This window comes from Aplidium turbinatum, chromosome 8 (genome assembly GCF_918807975.1).
Source record: "Aplidium turbinatum chromosome 8, kaAplTurb1.1, whole genome shotgun sequence".
In the NCBI taxonomy this organism is placed as follows: domain Eukaryota; kingdom Metazoa; phylum Chordata; class Ascidiacea; order Aplousobranchia; family Polyclinidae; genus Aplidium; species Aplidium turbinatum.
The window spans coordinates 18,786,330-18,807,887 of record NC_137479.1 but is presented as its reverse complement, the minus strand read 5'-3'; the positions used below and the strand labels follow the sequence as shown (position 1 = coordinate 18,807,887).

The 21,558-nt window shown below is 36.9% G+C and overlaps 1 protein-coding gene across 1 annotated transcript; it reads left to right on the top strand.

The window, feature by feature from the left end:
• The first annotated feature begins 7,368 nt into the window (after positions 1–7,368).
• LOC145775874 (metallophosphoesterase 1-like) lies at positions 7,369–11,586 on the top strand. Its single transcript, XM_082587261.1, has 8 exons — positions 7,369–7,588; positions 8,494–8,562; positions 8,892–9,128; positions 9,334–9,496; positions 9,667–9,726; positions 10,333–10,452; positions 11,002–11,142; positions 11,434–11,586. The coding sequence occupies exons 1-8, from the start codon at positions 7,395–7,397 to the stop codon at positions 11,572–11,574; spliced, it is 1,125 nt and encodes a 374-aa protein (XP_082443387.1). The 5' UTR covers positions 7,369–7,394; the 3' UTR covers positions 11,575–11,586.
• Positions 11,587–21,558: the final 9,972 nt, after the last annotated feature.

Sequence of the window (21,558 nt, the reverse complement as noted above, 5' to 3'; positions counted from 1 at the left end):
AGTCAATAAATCCCCTGAAATTTCATATATCCTATTGTGCAATGATACAATCAATCATGGCTGCCTAAAGATACGGCCTGATTTGTCACATTTTGTAAAAATTTCCAGATTTTGGCAACTTTGGGCGACTGTTTAAATGAATTTTTCTACAAATTATATTTTTTCGTCTTCTTTACTGTTTTCCCCAGATGACACAATAGGTTCTAACATTATCAGATGTTAAAAAACAAAGACAATTTGATTTCGAAGATTTTAGTCAGACTGTTAATTTTTGAGTAGGGGAGAACCTCCATCATTGGGACGATTCTACAATGGAACACTTGGTCTCCCACGTTTGATTGATCAAGCGAGCACAACGTATATGACGAATTTCTATTCGCCATGTAGTCTTTCGCTTGTACCAACAGTGGGATCCTTCAATTTGCATGCATGGCTGGTTTGTTAAAGAAAGTGTGTTTTTTGATACCCAAAGTAAAAAAAGATAGGTCACTTGTCTTGAAGATATTTTTGTACATACTTGGCGAAGCAGGTTGAAAAAGCATGGTAGCATAGTCTATATGTCTGGCAGTTCTTAGGACAAAACGTTGTTGTCAGTAAAGTAGTCTTTAAGAAATTAGCTGATTTTTTTTGCATTTGCGGATGGCATCTTACAATGGGACAGCAGGTCTTGCCCATCAATGGGACACTGTAAATCAACTCGACTTATTCGTAAAAAGGGAAACACAGATCCTTTAACTATGAAAACTGCTGTTGAAAAAGCAATAACTTACAAACCGGAAAAAATAGACCCGTAGCAAGAGAATTTGACATACCAAGCCAAACATTGAAAAGCTGGGTTGACACATACAAAAGAGCCCAAGCAAATAATGATCTTAAAAGCAATCTAAGTTTTCAACCTCATTATGGTGTCAAAAAGATTTTGAATGATGAAGTTGAGAAAAATTTAGAAAACTTTAATAGCCTAATGCACTACAGTAGCCTATATATAATCAACAACAAAGTGAATATCAAGTTTATAATGTGCATTTACACAGATAATAAATTGTGTCCTATTGTTAGAAATTGCCTGTCCCAATGGTGGAGCCAGATTCAACAATGGGACGTTTTGAGTAACCTTAAAAAAACTGCGCGTTATTTCTAAACCACTGGAGATAATGAAATCAAACCAAGTGTTATTTGAAAAAAAAAATGCATTGGCATTAGTGTTGTAAAAAAAAAGCACTGCATTTCGTTACAAAACTTAAAAAAATTAGCAAAACGCAAAATTTGTCCCATTGATGGAGGTTCTTCCCTAACAGTCTGATTGAGGGTTTTCAACTTATTTTTTTTCATTTGTTACTGCTTCTCCAAGGCAACAAAAAGCTTTTAGGCTATATCATTAAGACTTAAGAGACAGCAAAAAGTAAAAACATCTCAGAAAATGCAGAGATATAGGCTACGTATACGCCGCATACTTGCGGCGTAGGCTTTTTGTTTACGCTAACTCTTGAGGCCACATTTTTTTGGATAGTTTGCGCTTAAGGCTACGCCGTAAATTTTACGCAGTTTTTTAGCGCATAGCGTCAACGCATACTTTTTAATGTATTTTTTTCGCTACAACACGCCAATACCTTCCAGCGCTGCAGTTGAAGAAATGTTTTCAATGGGCAAAGACATATTGGAATTTGGAACCAAAATACAGCAAAATGTCAGATGAACACTTTCGGATGCTTGTGTATCTTCGTGGAAATTCAAAATAAAACTTGTTTGTTTCGAGTGGTTTATACCGTGTGAGTGTTTGGCACCTAGCAAACAAAATTAGTTTACGCTAGTGTATGCGCTAACGCTGACGCTGCCAACTTTTTTTACAAGTTACGTTGACGCATACGGCGTATGGTTTGTCGAACGTTTGCGTTTACGGTGACGGCGTCAATATTTTTTGTATGCACGTACATCACTGAGAAAATGTCAGTCAAACACCAGCAGTAGCGGTAATCAAAATCTACAAAATGTGACAAATCAAGCCGCATCTCCAGGTGGCCATGAATCAATAAGTTAATAAGCCCACTTGTCCGCTTCGATAGCTCAGTTGGTTAGCGCGTGACTTCGTGGACAAAGAAGCTTTAAGATCAAGCGGCGCTGGTTCGACTCTCGGGGTGTGCGCTTGAGCAACAATTAAGAACTGCTCTCCATTCAGCAGCACCAAATGGATGGAATAGTTCCCCGGCAACAACATTTCGGAAACTTCACTCTATCAATATCGGTACTCGGCAGCCTGCCATCAGTCAAAAGCCTCTAAAAGTATGCGAAACTACCAGGAATAACCTATCAAGGCTTTGTCAGTCCGAGGATAAAGATTCAAAACCAACCAACCAACCAATACAACCCCACCCATACAAAAATCACAATATGCAAGAATCACAAGGACACGCATGATTGCAATCAGCTGGTTCGTCCGGAAGCGTGTCGTACGCAGGGTTGCCAGATTGGCCTTTTTACGGCCAAATGTCAGAAATTTGGCCTTTTTGAAAAGTGTTTGGCTGGACAATTTTTGTTTGGCCGCTTGGCCTTTTTTTGGCCTTTTTTAGTTTCCCGATTGGCATTTGTTTGGCCTTTTTTTCTTTTGGTTTTCATAGTTCTTTTGGTTATCCCTAGCAACAGTGAAAAGTTTTGGTGTAGCGTTTTACATCATGCCCATTTCAAAGACCTTGCTAGCTATGCTTTAACATGTCTCTGCATCCTTGTCAGTAATGCAGTAGTAGAGAGGATTTTTTCATTACTTACTGCAGTGAAAATAAACACGAAACAAAATGCAGACTGAGCTTTTGGAAACGATTTTGCGAATACCAACGGACAGGCTGCTGAATGGAAAATGTTGCACAAACTTTGATGGCAGTGGCATAATGATAAGGCGTTTCACATCTGATATTGTTTATGGTGAAACTAGCAGTAACGAAATGGCAGAGGCGCTAGCTTTCTTATAATAAGGAGTGTTCATTGTGGAAAGATGTTGGACATAAATGCAATTGATTTCTCTGATTTTGCAGTGTTGGGTGTTTAATGTAGCCTACAAGTAATTATATTGGGTATAAATATTGTATATATATATATACTATTTCATATTGCATTAAGTGATATGCCAATATTAACTCCTTCTCACTAGTCACCTGGGTCTCACTGGTCGACGTTAATGGCTTTTTAGTCTACAAGATGACGCTTAGCCTAATGTTGTATGCATATTTCAGTTGTATTGTAATTGTTTCCATACCTATCTGTTTGTATTTTATGGATTGCATTTTTTCAGGAATTTTACTAAGCGATTCTTCTTTAACAGATAACATGTAGAACAATAGAAACTGGGTAAATATTATCTAATTTGCTGTTGAAAGTAAGTGCAAAAACACCACTGATTTCAACAAAGAGAACAAAACCTCAGGTTTGGCCTTTTTTTCTATAATTTGGCCTTTTTTGGGGATGCATTTGGCCTTTTTTGTTTTATCAATCTGGCAACCCTGGTCGTACGTTAAAGTATCTACCCTTCTTCCACCATGCTTCTTCGCAGCATAACAGAACAGCCCGGAAATATGATTTTAATCTCAACTTATGGCCAAAACACGAGTGTTCGAAATAATATAATTCTAATGTGGTTATCAGTTGTTCTTTGTACCATCGCGGTACAATGAGTGTTACGCCTTCTGGTAGGCTAAAATGGATGAGGCCTTTTTTAGATTATTCAAAACTCCAATTGAAGTGAATTAACATAGCCTAAACTGTAGCTTTGCCTAAGAAAATCAAGGCCTTTTGAGATCTAAATCTATTGCCTGAGTTAGGTGGAGTGTGAAGCACTTGCTATTGTGACGCGCACTTACTTGTCTATAGTGAATGGCATCTACAAAAGCCTATTGTCAAACCAAACCACAAATGAAATGAATAGGAGTTGCCCGTTTTTCTGTTTAGGCCTGTGTTTATTTTGAGCGTAGGGAAGGAAGACTTTGCCTTCATGTGCTTTGAGTTAGATGACGAAAAGGTTATAAAACTAAAAAAACAGTTGACGTTGAGCAAGCTTGATTATTTAATGATTTTGATTTTGTTTAATGATTTTGTTACGCGGTTGGAGTTTGATTTAATGGGACTAGAGAATAAAATTACTGCATGAAAGAACCCTGGATATTTTAATCGTGTCGGATAAATATTTTATTCACTTATTGTAAAAAAATAGTTGTAGCCTAAACTTCAACTACCTCCAGAAATTTCTTAAGACACGTTGTTGTAACGTAGTAGCCTACGATAGTTTTACTGCAGTCACCAATAAAACACTTAGGCTAAAAGTTTATAACCTAGCGTGTGTGTAGGCGATGTTTTTATAGAAACAACGCATTTTTCGAATAGTAAAAGGAAAACATAGTTAGAGTAAGGCAATCAATTAATTTGGATAAAGTAACACTGAAACTGCTTTCTTCTAAAAAGAAAAATCCGGGTTAGAGGCAGGGCCTCCGAAAGAAATCAGGACCGGTCAGGCATGGGGTCAGGAAACAATACGAAAAGTGGCCTCCCCTAAAAAAGAAAAAAAAAACAAGCAGCAAATTTGTGTCATGCGTTGCATGTCTGTCTCAAGCGGGACTTTCCTCAGCTTGAAATTGAATTTCTTTAAATTTTTAATTTTAACAACCAGCTCTTTCACTGAACAGTTTTTCACTGTATCCAGTGGCGGCTCGTGGTATTTATAGCAGGGGGTGCTGCAACCGGAGGTAGCCTATACGTGAAAGAGCGAGCGCCAAAGGCACGATGCCAAGGGGTCTAGGGACATGACCCCCATAAATTTTACCTTATTTTAGTGGTATTTCATGAATTCTGAGGCTATTTGAGCAATTAATTTCCTGATGTTCATCAAGTTTAAATAGGCTGTTTTAGCATGTGACCTTTGGCCTTAACTTATTATCGTAAGTTAACAATGAACCTAGGTTACATTTAATTTATAAAAAATCAACCAGGTTTGGTAACCACAAAAATTTATTGGTAGAGCTTTTCTTAAATTTAATTTAACAACACTAATGAAAACCTAGTCTAAGCTTTATCTTTTTGTGGAGAAAGCAAAGCACATTAGTCTAACCATGTAACAGCATCAGTCGCAGCCACCTAATATCGTGTTTGAAAACAACAGTATTTGCAACAGTAGCTAGCCTGACCACGTGACCAGCAACTGCAAAATTTGCAGTTCGAAATTGTGGGATTTGAAGCAACCTGAGCCAAAATATGACGTCACAAGTTCTCTTTGTTCTTCTTTTATAAGATCGCAACTGCAGGGCTTGCAGTTCAGAGCTGCCAAATACAAAACTTAAAAAATCATCATATTTTTTAAAACCCAGAAATTATGAAACTTCTAGTCGGTAGGATCTATAGAGAAGACGAGAAAAAACGTGAAATTAATAAAAAAAATAAAATACTGAAATGTGCAGGGGGTGCTGCAGTTTTGCAGTTTCTATGGACGAGCCGCCACTGACTGTATCTGTATGAATACTGAATAAGTTCGCTGAGCACAGCGATAGGTTGAGTGTTGAAGGTTGAGTTTAAGACTGTACTTCACACAATGCACAAAAGCATTGATTTGAAACTGCTCTAACACTTTAGCAATGGTTCAACTTCCGATCCAGTTCTTAGTTTCAAATTGCTATATTTCAGTGAGGTCTTTAGAGCTTCAATTACAAAAGGGTAATGTAGCGTCATGGGTTTGACTGCGTCAAGCTGTAACCGTCACTGCGTCAAGCTTTAACCGTCACCGGATAGGATTCTCGGAGCCCCTGCGAGGGGAATGTAGCCTCTGCTATAAATACGAGCCGCTACTGCACCCACTCATTATTTGTTCAGTGGAATCTACTGGAAAGCATGGAATCCAATTTAATAGCCTTAGTTTGAGAGAACACATACTTTCTGTCCCAAATTCTAAGAATAACGCAGCTTTTTAAATATTTTTATGTTTTCTACTGCACACCGAAAGTAGTAACCTTTCCTGGCGCATTGACCCAAAAAATAGTTACGAACAATGAACTAAACAACAACCTCAAGAATAAGCGATGAAACTCAAACCAAACCATAGGTCTCATCCCCAAACAATAACCGTGACACGAAGTAAGGTGGTGCAACATTTCTGTTCACCACTTGTACAATACAGTAGCATAGTTACTATATAGTGCATCAGCCTACAACTTTTTCGCCCCCTTTGGAGACTCTTCACCCCCATCGGGAAGGCACATCCCCAGATTAAGAAGTTAGAACCCTTGCCTTAGAGAGAAGTGGGTCCCTGTCGTGGGTGGTAAGCGATAAACCATGGATAAACACAGCCTTACTTGATGTGAGATCTTGAATTTCGAGCTTCTGTCGCAGTAGGCTATTTACATTTTTTTCTTTAACCACCAAAAAACGTAAGGATACAGTATGTCGAAAAGCTGGTTTTGCAGATATAAAGCGATCAAAACAATTAATTGAAAGAGGAAATGTCAATTTGATACATTTGTAACGACTACTGTATCGGTAATTTAACTAAAATATAAGTTTTCCCCATGTTGGGTACCACTGTGGTAACTTAACAGGCGGCACCTATCCTACAATCACTCTGCTGTTTCTTGTACTAGCCTACATTGCATCAATAAGGTTACTATTTCAAATTGATTTTATCTGTATGTTCCTGTTGTGGCCCACATATTTTCTTTGTTCTTTGTATGTTTTCCTGTTTGTCTTGACATATCGCTGGCATGATCAAGCAGTTACTGACAGTCAACAGTTTGTTTGGTAGCCGGTGTTGTAGGCCTAAAAGCGTGGCATATTGGTCAGACTGAGGTTTACTGGTATGTCAAACGGTTTTCAGCAAACAGAATCTGCGAAGTTTTGCATTGTCTGTCATAAACTTCGAATTTCACTTTGCATGTTTGCATACAATATTATTCAAATCCCCTTAACAGGAGGGGGGATCTAAACTATTATAAGCTAACTTACGTCGTTGCATAGGTTGAAGAGAAATGTCCTAATTTGGATCATATTCTATGGCATATTTTATGACATGATGTATAAGCCTATGACATATTTTAGGACTAGGTTATATGTACAAGAATTGTTTAGATTGCGCAAGCCTTTCGTGCCTTTTCCATCCCTACTTTACAAAACTGCTTTACGATGTAACATCAATAGCATGCCTACCTATTCATGTTTAGTCTAGCTTTATGAAAACGATCTGCTGCTTTGGTTCTCCATCAGCCTAATTGTATGAAATGTCATGCATTTAAAAAGTATGGAGTGGATTTTTTTTGTATGACATCGTCTAAGGAAGTGTTTGCAACTGTAGCCTATGTTACTAGAGTACCGTCTAAAAAGTACTTGTTCTTGAATCAGGTATCAACAAATATCGTAGAAAATTTTGTGTAATGGTGAAGTTGCTTCGACTTTTACGCAAAAACAAGAAAGTAGTTTTCCTTCTAGCTTACGTTTTTCTTACTATTTTTACAAGTGAATTTCTTCTGTATTATATCGCTCTCTGGAAGTGTAATTGGCCTGAAGTTAATTTAAAAAAAGAGAAAGGAAAAGTCAAATCAACATTTGAGGACACTTCTCTACTGAAGTAAGTGCATAGGCTTGTTTGAAAATTACTGTTTTGTAAAACAAAAAATGTGGCAGGGACATGCTGCAGAATGGCATAAAAGAGTTTCGGCACAGATATTTGAGTGTGGAATGAAGTAGGTGTTGGCATTGAAGAAAACCATTAAAAGGAGTAATCTGTTTGGCCCACGGTGTATATTTTTGTTGTGAGCAGTGAGTACGCTTGTCTGGGTCTGCGTGTAAAGAAATTGTAAAATGTCGCCTGTTAAAATTTCTTTGGGGCCCGCACATTTGTTTATACTCATTTATATTTTGTATTATCCATTAGTTTATACATTTTCTAATGAAAAACATTTGATAATGTTTCCATTTCGAATGAAAGCGTTTATGACATAGAATGTGTTAAACTACTGATCTTCCTCAAAGTGTAGGGTTGCGGAAATTGCTTCATTTGCAACTACCTAAATCTTCCACTGACTTCTAGATGATATACTGTGGTAGAAAAAGTTGCCAAGATTCAGTTTAATCAGAAAGAAAATGTTATTGTAAATATGATTGTTATAAACTTAAATACAGTATGTTAAATTTGATTACGTTGTTGGGCTTCGTGTGCCTATGGCTCAACAAGACAAACTCTCCACCAAAGCTCTATGACTTTATCAGATAAATTTAGCATTTTTTTAGCGCACTGACATGAAAATTTCGTTTTGGTAAATTGTTTTTTGACTCAAGTAAGCTATCTGTTAAAATTGTTTTTGAAAGAAAAATTTCTTCATCCAGAATAGCCTAAGCCCTAAATGCTTGTGAAATTTAAAGCTCCTAAACTGGCTGGGAGTGGTAGGCAGTTACGTAGAGGCAAATGCCTCATTCACCACTACCTAATTCCATCACCGGAGACACGACAGCTTACATGCTTGTTATTTACAGACTTCTTGTTCTCTCTGACCCACATCTTTTGGGAGAAAGAAATGGACATTGGTTCGACAAATTGAGACGGTGCGTCCCTGTTGCGCATGTTGGTAATTTGTGACCACAAAGCATGGTTAAAGATTTTTGATTCTCTGCATTTCCAAATAGATATAATGCTACTCTTGATACCAACTTCGAGTTGGTGTTTCGAAACCTTTTTTCGGAGCATAGACCCAAACTCAACAACACATTATATTTCGCCCATTTTTTTTGCGATTGTAGTAGTATTTTCGACACACATCATATCAAAAACTATAATTTTTTTAGGTTTTGTTTTCTATGTTATGCTGCTTAGACCCTGCGAAAATATATAAATCAAAGCTTGAGATAACCATGAACTACTATTGCATGTGTAGAGAATGGCAGATGTACCGGTCATATCAGACTGCATTGGGCTTGCTTGATCCAACTGCAGTTTTCATTCTTGGTGATATTTTTGACGAAGGAAAATGGGCAACTACAAGGCAATGGAACAAATACGTTACCAGAGCTAGAGAAGTGTTTGCGACTCCTGCCCGTATTGCCTTGCATGTCATAGTTGGCAACCACGATGTGGGGTTTCACTCCCATATTTCAGCAATTAAATTGAAAAGGTATGTTGCATGTTATCGCACAGTTTATCAACAAAATATCACCACTTAAGCGTGGTTTTGTGGGTATAAAAAGTCGTTTACTGATATTTTGCTGAAATGTTTGCGATAGCTTTTGTAAGTTTTAGTAAATTGTGTAGGCAACTGCTTGTGATCTCTCAGTTTCAAAATGCCACAGCAATAATTGCGTCACATCGCGACAACGCAGGTTCTTTGAAGCCTTCCATACAAAAAATGTTCAGATCGTGACAATGAAAGGAAATGCTTTCATTCTATTGAATAGCATGGGCTTTGATGGAGATGGTTGCGCGATGTGTAGCGATGTTGAAAACAGGTTAAATGAACTGGCAAAAGATTTTGCCTGTGAACAGGTAGGAAGTTCTTCATATCTTATTGCTCAACTATCGTATTGGCATATACCAGTACAGCAGACAGTTAGGCTCGCGACCAACATAAATGTAACTTATTTATTGATTTGTGAAAAATTTCCTTGAATGTTTCTGCATTGATAACGTATCTTCGAGTGGATTTTGTTTCTTAGGATAATGATTACGACGAATGCTTCCCAAAATACAACAACGTAAGACCGATTATACTACAGGTAATTACTTACAAAGCAAAACCATTATTGTTTTGAAATATTTTAATTGCAGGCTCCATAATTAAAAATTGCACCAACATTTCATCAACAATCGCACTATTTTTTGTTCACCAAGTAAAACATAAGCTCTTTGTGCATTGAAGAGAGAAGATTGTAAAAGGGTGGATAGGAAACTCTGCCTCACAACGCAACGAGCAGAAGCTCAAGCCACTAAAAATATTTCCAACTGCGAAAATATTCAGAATACACATCTCATTCGATACAGAAATATGTTTAAAACTGAAGAATGTTAACATCATGAATAACTTTAATTTCACAATGAATGAAATGAGCTGTAAGTGAAACGTATTTGAGCTCACCCATGTTAGCCTGTGACGTAAACATTGTCATGTCATTTATATAGATTTGACCCTAGACTACTACAAAAACAAAGCTTGGGCCAAAGCTCTTACCTTTGGCCCTTCACGAACCGCTCGTTTACATTGGCACCAGCTTGAAGGTGTTAGTTTGATTTCCTAATTTTGCAATCTTGAGAGTTTTAAAGTTGTCAAACACGAGACAAATCAGCAGCTTTATATTTACTGAGGCTGTGCTGTACATTCGCAGCACTTTCCGTTGTATCGAAGTTCGGACGAAACATGTGATGAGGTGGATTCTGTTCCAAAAAACGAAGTGAAGCAATTTATACCTAAACATGACACGCTTACGGAAGAGGCGTCTCACCGGGTAAGCATCCTTACTATAAGCCTTGTGGCTGCATATATTTTAAATTTACTGAAGCTACGTTCTTAAAACATAGCTCCTACGTGAGCAAAAGGATTTATCATCATGCCAAGCAGTCAAAGCATTCCCACACACTTTTCAATTTTATATTGTGCATAAAAACAGGGATGTAGCCAAGGCTTGGGAGAGCCTTTGCCACACCAAAATCGTATCTTGCCCCACAAAATGTTTTTTTTACTATTACAACGTTTCAATGAGAATGTATAGCCTACATACTAAATGACGTTTCATAAATTAGCTGCATTGTGCAGCTACATTTGTAAATAAAATCTTTATTAAAATTGTTTTTCTAGCGCCTACGTCACTGCATAAAATGCCTACAAAAGCTGAAAAATGTAACTATTCCGCAAGATATACAAAGTGTGTAGGCTCATCCTGCTCGCGTACACATTTTACTACTTAGGGCTTAGGCTATGTGCATTTTTAAATATTATGTCCCTGATATCTACCTGTATAAACGTTTCATACTCATCCACTCGCTACAATTTAAAGATCCTTCAACTGTTCAAGCCACGGTTGATATTGAGCGGTCACACTCACGACGCTTGCCGGTTTCGTCATTCAAGAAAAACCTTGGAAGTCTCCGTCCCGTCTTTTAGTTGGAGAAACAGAAAAAATCCAAGTTTTTTACTGGTAGGCTAACTAAAATTTTTTCGAAGTAGCCTACATTTTATACTTAAAGTATTGGCTAATGGTTTATTTGAGCTTGTCTCTATATGCAATAAAAAATGGTTTAGCCTAAACTATTGGCTATTGATCTTTTATGTACTGTGGATGATCAAGCAATAAATGAATGAAGTAGGCTATTGTGACTTAGCCAATTTCATTTTGACATCCACGTGCTTGCTGTATTTCTGTGTTTAACCATCTTCGTACACAAAATGTTGCTTTATTATTTGAGCTGCTCAGATTTGTGTTTTCCAGGTCACAATTTCCAACGACGACTTTGCTTTATCGAAGTGTTTTCTTCCCCGCGAATCGACCATAATTTATATCTATGCCTTTTATTCTTTTCTTCTGGTTTGTATTGTTTTTAAATATTTTACACCAATAAAAATTGAATAGTTGTGTTAGTTGCCTTCTCATTGGTTGATTTGTCTTCTACGTAGCTATCCACTGAAGCAGGACTTGAGGGGTAGGACTAGCTCAGGGGAAGAGAATGTCAAAAATAATTCCACGTCACATTCTGAAGTAAGAAAATACTATCTTTTATATCGAATTCTATGTCATCTCACGCTTGTACAGTGTACACACAAGAACGGGGATATTTTGTCAAAGTTTGTTTCAACTCAACGAAGAATACAAATCGCTTTTTGATGCTGAAAACTCAGAAAGTTTAATTGAATACAAAAAAAAACTAAATAAATATATAAATGAAAATAACTACTTGCAGACCTTGTAATTTAGGTAATTTAATCAAAGAATAAAGAGCCCAAAATGTAGATACTAAACTCATGCTCAGAAAACAAACGTTTCGAAAACTATACTGTTTTCATTTTCAGTGTTATAAATGTATAGCCTATATTTCTGTTTTTTATAAATGTATACATTTACATATTTTATACATACATTTCTATAAACGTGCATTTATAGCACTGAAGATTGAAGACAGTATATTTTTTGAAACGTTTGTTTGCTAAACATGAGTTAGTAGCCTATGTACATTTTGAGTTATTTATTTTTTAATTAGAGCAACCAAGCGTTCCAACCATTTTGCTCCTTAATTAATATACTTATCAATTATTGATTGTGGAAATATTTCTCAAACTGAGAAAGCCGTTTTGCAAGTTTAATCCTGGCAAGGTTGTTTTAACTTTTTTAACCACTGATGCAGACCCGGTTACCGAAATTGACAAAGTAAAGTTTACACTTGATGAGTGCCATTACCCGAAATTGAAAATTAATTCATTCACTCAGTGCCGCGTAGTAGAAACCTGTCCTTGATATACGTTGGTCAAGCTCACACCCCGAGAGTATGGAACCATCGCTTTTTAATCTTGTACGCTAAACCGGAAAAATCGCTAAACCTTTAAAATCGGACGCTAAACCAGTGCTCAGCAACCTTTATTCACTCACGGCACACTTAAAAACTCTTTAAAACTCTGCGGCACAATTCGGCCGACACATTTTCAAAATGTAAAAAAAAATGTTTCAATGAGCACAGTCGCTGTAGGCTATGTTCGGCGCAATATTTGAAAGAATAACTCGAAGTTCACCATCAATTTCTTGCAGGATCTTTTATCGTTTTTGATCAATACCAAAGTAGAAAAACTTTGTTCATACAAATAAGTGGTGCAAAACTGGAGCAGAATTTTAATAGCAGCCTGCGAAATTTGCTTGTATTCTTCTTCAATAGAAATCCAAAACTCATCAAGTGGAACATCGCTGAATTTTAATATCAAAGTTCTGTCATTTCGTACTTCAAGAAAGTTTTCTCTAACAGGCAAAGTCAAGTCTTGCGTTGATATTTCAACATTAGCCGCAAAAGGATTTCGGATCCAATCGTATTGTTCCGTGTTAATTGTGAAAAAGTAATGGTCATATTTCTCATGTAACAAAGTTAAGTGCTCTTTGACCAAATCAAACATCAATTTTTTATCAATACTATTTAGGTGTTTCTCGGCAGCCGATTTGTAGCAAGAATTGACAGCGATAGACACCTGCTCGCTGTACTAGTGAGTGCTCAGCCTTGTGCTGATAGCCGGGAAGAACGCCCCTTTCTTCACAATGTCCTCTGCCCTGGCGCCTGCTGGTTTTGTTGGCTCTTTTCTTTCCACAAAGATAAGAGTTAAACTGACTGGTAAACCGGTCGAATACCTTTGTGGCAGAATTAGTGGTGCGATACTGACGAGCCCAGCCTCATGGGCGAAACACGGTGTCTATCGCTGCCAATTCTAGCTACAAATCGGCTGCCGAGGAACATATTGTTGATTGGATGGTCTGAATGGCTAGCGTGGAAGCTACACCGTTATGGTTAGCGAATCGCAACTGCTCGCTGTACTAGTGAGTGCTCAGCCTTGTGCTGATAGCCGGGAAGAACGCCCCTTTCTTCACAATACTATTTAGGTTGCTTTTGGGAAACATTTTCAGTGATCCTCTTCTTAACTCGTTTTTCCAGAGAACTATTTTCTCTTTAAATCTTATATTGTCAGAACATGTCAGTATGTTTCACCTTTGCCTTTCATTTTGATATTGAGTTCATTCGAGAGTTCATATATGTCGGTCATACATGCAAGTTTGGCAATTCAATGATTATCTGCAAGATGTTTATACAAATCATGGTTGTTCTGATTTAATAAGAATTCATTTATTACATGCCTTAGCTCGAAAAGTCTTGCGAGGTCTTTTCCCCAAGAAAGCCAACGCACAGAAGTGTAAAATAGCTGTGATTGATGTTCTGATCCAATTTCTTTGCATAGCAATGAAAAAATGCTTGAATTCAAAGCTCTTGCTTTTATGAAGTTAACAATTTGGATACATTCGTTCATTGTTTCCGTCAGCTTCGTTGGCAAATTTTTGATCATCAAGGCTTCCCTGTGTAAGCAGCACTGCGTAAGTTGAATTGCTGGATTTTGACGTTTTACCCATGCAGCAAAACCTATTCCTTCGCCCACAATTGCTGAAGCACCATCTGTGCAAACGTTGATCCAGTTATTCCAATGGATACCATGGGTTATGAAAAACTCGTTGGTTTCTCTAAAAATTTCCTGGCCAGTCGTTCGTTCTGAAAGTTCTGTGCAAAATAAATACTCGTTTGTTATGGAGTCGCCATTGACAAAACGTACTACACTTAACAGCTATGCTTTTAATATTACGACATTTTTTATTAAACACTGCTGACTGACAATTCCAAATGACCTAGCCTGACTTCTAAAAATACACTAACCACGTTAACCTGCCTTTTTTTAAACTAGGGCACCCACTGCGAAAACTTCAAATGTGAGGCAAAAACATCATAAGTGCACTGTGGGAAGTCTAACTAGAGTTTAAGTTGTCTTGCAGTGGTAAAGCGCGAATTTTTAAAACATAAAAACTCCTTTCTTTTCAAAAAGTATTTTCTGATGATAGTTATCTCGCGGCACACCTAGCATCGCCTCGCGGCACAGTGGTGTGCCGCGGCACACCGGTTGCGGAGCACTGCCGCTAAACCGACTGCGCTTTCTAGCGGACCCGTCAGTCAAGTTCGACCGTCAATCCAATGAATCTGGAACTTTATATCGAATAACCATTGAAGTATTGCGATTTTACAATATGTTCAATGCTTTGTTATCTTTTTAAATCTTAGCAATTTTGGCATGATTACAACAGCTTTAGTTGTTGCGACCAATCAGTTACTATGACCAATAAGTTTGCAATTCACATACGCTTCTACAAATCTAGCCTAGGTTTTATGAGAAGTTTGGAAACTCTGTTGGTTAAAAAGCGTCATGTTTACATTAATTTTATGCATCAGGTCACTTGAACCAGCATGAATTTGTTAGTTTGGGCCTTGGTTTGATTACGATTGTTATCAAACCAGTGTACAGCAGGCCTAAGTCTAGTGCAGGGGTGACCATGTAGTCAGCGGTCAAGAGACTCATTTATCACTTGTAAACCGCAAAGAGTCACATTTGCATTAATACAATGTCTTTTTCTTACTCAAACATATAACACTGGGCAACATCAAATTTATTCCTCAAATGAAAATATATGACTTATACTAACTGTGGGATGCTGATTCCACATCTGACCTCAGATTTGTCCTATCACGTCAGGTTTGTGAGAAACGATAACAGCAAATTGTTACTTTTGCCAAAAATGTAAGGTTTGACGTTACGTTTATTACACATACATATTGTGCTACGTCCAGAAATCCAGGCCATGGAGTGCATAAATAGCTGAAATACATCTACAAACTACAATTTTGATACTAATTTGTTTTGGAAACAACATTATTAACAAAACAATAATATCAAGCTAAAAGTGACGCTAAAAGTATAATTGACCCCCCCCCCCCCCCTGTCAATGTTTTGCATAAAATAACAAAGATTTAAGAAGGCTTATGGCAATGCTTGTCCAGTAACCTTATTTAAGCTATTTTGGCCTGTCTAACACTAACCTTTCACTATGGCACTGCATAGGTTGGTGGTAAACGGTACGCCAAATCTTCCACTTTTAGCAAAAATAAGTTATTTTTATTATCATATCTCATAAACGTGATGTGTTAAAAAAAAATCTAACACCAGATTTGGATTCAGCATGGCCACATTAGTCTAAGTAAACTTGAAACGAGCAAGAAATAAAAAATAAGTTGGAAAATGTTGCCCAGTGATAATCTATCTTAGCTCAACTGGACTTAATGTAAATGTTACACACAAACATGAAAATGACAGAAATTAACAAGCCACCTTTTGTTGTGCGTGTTAGACTACAATCTTTAGTGAGAGTTTTAGCAATTCTTGTCTTGAACAATCCTCTTCCAATCTGGCTTGTGTTTCGTTGTTGGCAATCGAAGTAATTCGGTCACATGAGTGTCTCGATGGTTTGATTGTCCATTTTCTTAAAACAGTTTTCAGCTGATCTGTCAAAGATCAATCATGTCCAATTCAGCCGTAGCCTCATTTGAGACCAGCAGAGTTTACAAACAGTCCGTCGCAGAATAAAACGGGTCGATAAGGAACGAAATTTGTGGCCGTTTCTGATGTAGATTACCGAGCCGGAGCATAAAGCGTTCTTAAGAGGTTTCTAGTGGTGTTGCATGTGCAGTTGTGCATATAGGCTATGCAACACTTTGCTTGTTCAGGGCGATGTCAGTGGCTTTCTCGCTGGTTTTCAACAAAGTGATAAAATGTGATATACTGTATCTCCATTTTGCGTATTATGCGTCTTAAATAGCTTCAGTTTATTGATAAACGCAAACACGCCTTAAATTAGGTCAAGTAGGATTTCTAATTTATCCTGAATTTCAGATCGACATAGTCCTAGGTCAGTCCTAGGTTAACCAGAAGGACCAGCAGATCCTTAATCCACCAAGGATCTCGAGTGCTCAGGATAGTTCTTGTTCTTTTCTGCAATGAACAGATTTACGACATCTCAAAGCTGAAAGAAGCGAGAGAGTAGGTTATAACCGTTATATGACTTTTTGATTGCCATCTCAGAGCACACTGCAGCGGTAGGTCACCTGACAGCCTTGGTCCAACTCAGTGATGAAATTCTTAAATTGCTGGTGTTCGAGTGCGAAAGCACAGTAGTTGACGATTTCCATCACAGGCTTCATGTCGTTTGTCTCAATTCAATATTTTAAATACGAGTTGGGTCTACTTCTTGTGGAGTTTTAGGAAGTCGACTTAGGCAAGTTGTGCTGTGCTGAAGAGCCGCGGGTTGGCCAGGCCTGGTCTAGTGAAACAAATGACAGAACACTTTCTTGTTCCTGGAACGAGCGCCCGTTCTGGCCTTGACGTCTTGCCCGTTTAGGCCTAAGTTTTGAAGTTTACAAAATTTGGAGAGTGATTCATATTTAAACGCTTGAAAAAGTCGCATGTGTTTATTGTGAAGTGCCAGAAAAGTCAAAAGAAGGTAATTCTTTGTCAGTTTGCATTAAAATATATTACATTTAGGCCTGTAAAAGTTTTTACAGACTTCGCGAAAAAACAAGAATTATGCTGTTGACTGTTGAGGTTAAATAGGCCATAGGGATGCTTTTAGAATATTCCATTAAATTTTAGAAACTTTTAATTTTTTCAAATTTCTATCATGGTTTGTTGACGAATTAAATGATTGTGCATTTCCTAATTGCGTAGCTTTTAACGGTCTCTTTGATATTTCATTTCTATCGGTACCATTTAAAATGTTAAACGTATTTGATTGATTAGCCATGACGACAGACTCATACATGATCGTATTGTCAACCAACACACCTTTCACGTTTAGGCAATACCTGCAATTCAGATAACTTTGAGATAACTTTTTCTTACGGACGACTAACGAAATGTAACATGTTTCTCATAAAATTTGACGAGATGTTGTTATGTAACATCCATCGTACAAGCAGCTTGCCAGGCCAAAACATAATTGCTTGTTAATCGCAAGTGTAACCTATTATTTTAACCAGGCGTGACCAACTTGCACAGTGTATTCTGTAATTAACTAGTATGATTTTTGGCGAAAATGATCACACGACTCATCCTCAATAATATAAACGTCATTTATATTGGTTTTTCAAAAAATTAATGAAAATTGTGTGTGACAGAACACTAGTAAATTAACTTATAGGTTACGTAAGCAATCAAGCATAAACGAAAAAGTGAACGCTTTATGAGGTTTTTTTTGGGAAAAAGGTTTTTGACGTCAAACTTTAATTTTTAAGTTGATTGAAATAAAGCATCCGATGAAAAACACGTCATATTGTGAAACTCCTCCAAGACTGCCCATTCTTAGGTTAAAACGCATTCAAGCAAGGTAAGTGGAACAACTAGTTGATTGTAACGGTAAGGCTACTGGTAAAAAGTAATGTTACTTAGGCTAGGATTATAGTTATATACAACTTATACACTTGCTACTCTTTGGCAGTCTTTCTGTGTAGTCCGGATAACATCGGCAATTTGAAGTGGTAAAAGAATAGACTTTAGCAATAGCGGCTCATACGAAAAAGATAGATTCTGTATCACGGCTGTACAAATGAGAATATTATTTTAGTTATTTAGGGCTATTGGAATTTCAGGAATTCCAAGGTTAATGATTTGCATATTAGTGTTTGAGTATTCTCTATTTATGCAGGCAAAATTTTTGAAAAGGTTATCTTGGTCCTTTCAATAATTTTCAAGTTGCAATAGGCTACGAACAAAGGAAGACAGTAAAACGATTTAAATTTTATCTGATCCATCCATTTACTTGTAGAAAAAAAATGTAAGACTGCTGCAATACATCCACAATGCCAACTGAAAGATGTTTTACGATTGCAGGTTTACTACAGCAAGTTTCGAAAGAAAAAACTAAAACTCTACAATATGAAGGTAAGCTTTCATCATTGTGTTTACCTTGTAACCTATAGTTATAGGTTAGTAGTTGATTGCACATCAGCATTAAATTGAAATTGCATTGTTTTAATAACTTTTAAAAGCACGTTTTGTCTCTACTAGAGCGCATTTTAGTTTGAAATTTCAAGAGATTTCAAGTTTTCTATATGATTTAGCACAATTCTTTATACTTAAAAACACTGGCAGCTAAAGTAACGAAAAATAGGCTACACAAATGATATTTTGAAATATGAGAAATGTAGGCTACTTCCTGACAGGGTTTCATGAGTTGTTCAGACGTTTGAATGTAATTGATTTCACGAGAGACGACTATGTAAATAAAATGTAACTTAACAACGAGGTGGCATAACAAGTTGCTTATTGTAGCAGAAAGATAGGGCAATAGACTATGGTTTACCCCATACGCAATTACTACACTTAATGTCAATAACAAAGCTAAAAACGTAAAGCAGAAAAATGCGAAACTGTCACCTTGAACGATTATAACCCTGACTTGTAATATTTTTCTATAACGTTCACATTCCTTCTAGCTTGCTTGTCTACTTGTCCTCGTTATTGGTTTCTTCAGTGTACGCTCAGCATCAGCACAAACAGCGCAGCCTCTTCAACAAGTCCAACAAAGATATTATTACCCACCAAATACTCAACAGTTTTCTGGCTTTACCAGCACGAACGTGATGCAGTATTCGTACAAGATTAACCAGGAGCAGGATAGAGTGGTAAGAAAGTTGCTGATGTTTCTTACATAACCTAAGGTTGAAGCAAGTTTTAGGAAATAGAAACAAAAGTTTACTCTGTTGTAATGTTTCTTAAGTACCTTTTTTAAGCGGCCAAAACTTTACTTAAATTTAGTAAAATGACTTTCTTTGCCCACTTGCAATTTCGCCTCGTAATAAATAAATACATGGGTATGCTGATTCCAAAATATTCAATTCATTTTCAGTAAAATGTAATGTTTTTAAATGTTTCAAAATTATTTTAAGAGTGTCCCTCCACATAACTCAAAATTCAAATCTGATTACAATGACTGCTGTTTCCTACATTGATGTTTTATTTCATAATATCTTCTAAACACTTTCTTTAGGACAAACCCTTCACTGCAGAAGACTGTGCTTCCAATCCTCGTTTTAAATTGAACCGCTCCTGCTATCTGTCCCAAAACGACAAACCTATGCTTAAAGCTTATTCTCAACAATACATGAAAGAATCCATCAACAAATGGACAAAAGTTGAAAGCGCGGACAATTTAAACAGCGATCCTTGTAAGTCCCTCAACAGTATATAGTCGAAGGCTATGATTGTGTTTCCTTTATTTCATGCGTTCAAATGTCTGCATTGATCAATAATTCACCTTTGGCCGTAAAATGACTGAATAGTGGTTTGTAATTTTGATTCCCTTGTGTTTAAATGTGTGCCTTCTCTACTCTTCTCTTCAAGAAAGGATTCTAATGCAGCAACGGATCCAGGGGGGCTCTTAGTCACGATTAATTTTTCTCCGTTTTTGCAAAATCATGCTCGCTTTGTTTGTCCAATCCAATTTCATTAATTTACCGGCGGCAAAGGGCACGTGTGTTTTCGGTAGTAGATGGAGTAACGCAAATGTTATGTTGCTTCAAGAACAAAGAAAATAATGCAATATTCTAAAGTAAACATGATATTAGTCACTCTCACTCAACTTGATTGCAATTGCATTCTGCGATGAAAAGCAGCGCATTCTGCGATGGATACAGCGCTATATAAAAACAAGCATTATTATCATTATTGTACAATTGATCACATTGCATTGTTATGAGACGTATGAGATGAAATTTCTCTTGCACATTACAGGGAAGTTGGGGACAACGAGAAACTTTAGATAGACTTTCAAGACCTCACTAAAACACAACACCCAACACCATACAAACATTTGTCAACAAATAGATTATGGAATTTTTTTGTGGTCGTAAAAAACAAATTATTTGAAATTTCACTTCTACTGTATTTTACCACACTTTGCTATTCAAACTTGCACAAAAATCTAGTTCTAATTTAATGATTTTGGTTAAGTAAAAAGCGTAGGCTTAAGTCTTGGACAAAAAATCATTTGAAAATCTAAAAATACAAACAAAAAACGACCAAAACACTATGCCGTTTATCAAAGTCTGCAAGACCCTTTACTAAACCAATCGCTTTTTACAATAAACCTCAACTTTTACATTGCCCATTTTTTCTTAGAATTTTTGCGTTGTGGAAACTCCGGTGCCCACCCAAAAGTTTTTATAGAACGATACTGCTCTTATCATATTTTTTTTATGCATGACACTATTCGATAATTAACATGTAGCCTACGTATAAAATTTTCACCAGTGGCGTACGGTGACCATTTTTTGGGTGTTTGCATTTTTTAAAAAGTATCAAACACATGCTTGAGTTACACTGTGATTATTTACATCATATCACATCAGTTTATTTGACATGATCTGAACAGCTATTGAGCAAACTGCAGACCTAATGTCTGTTTAAAGCCTGCTGAAAAAAGTAAACAGCCAAAAAATGGTCACGTACGCCACTGACTTTCACTGATGCAAAACAATTCCTGTAAATATGTTTACTTTGACAGATACAGACTCAATTATAAGTAGAATCCATGTTTTTTCAACGAATCCTCGAAAAAGGAAAGCTATTCAGAAATACAATATGAATAATGATAATGAAAATACTCTCCTAACCCGATCAAAACGAGACATACCTGGCAACCCTTGTACGAGAGGTCCCGCCAAAAGAACAATAATAACAGAAGCAATTCATGCCGTCACTGGGAAACCAGTGGAATTATTCCAAAATCCAGGTTAGTTGTTAACTGTGTTTGTTTCTGTCAAAAATACCGGTAATTGAAAACACTTGAATATGACCAAATAGCAACTGTTAACTGACAAGGATAGCATACAGTGCCTGTAGTTTGGCGATTTAAGTACGTACGAAAGAATTAGCGGGACAACCCTACCTGCAGCTTCGGATAGAAAAAAGGACACAATGAGTGTGACCACTAAGCATG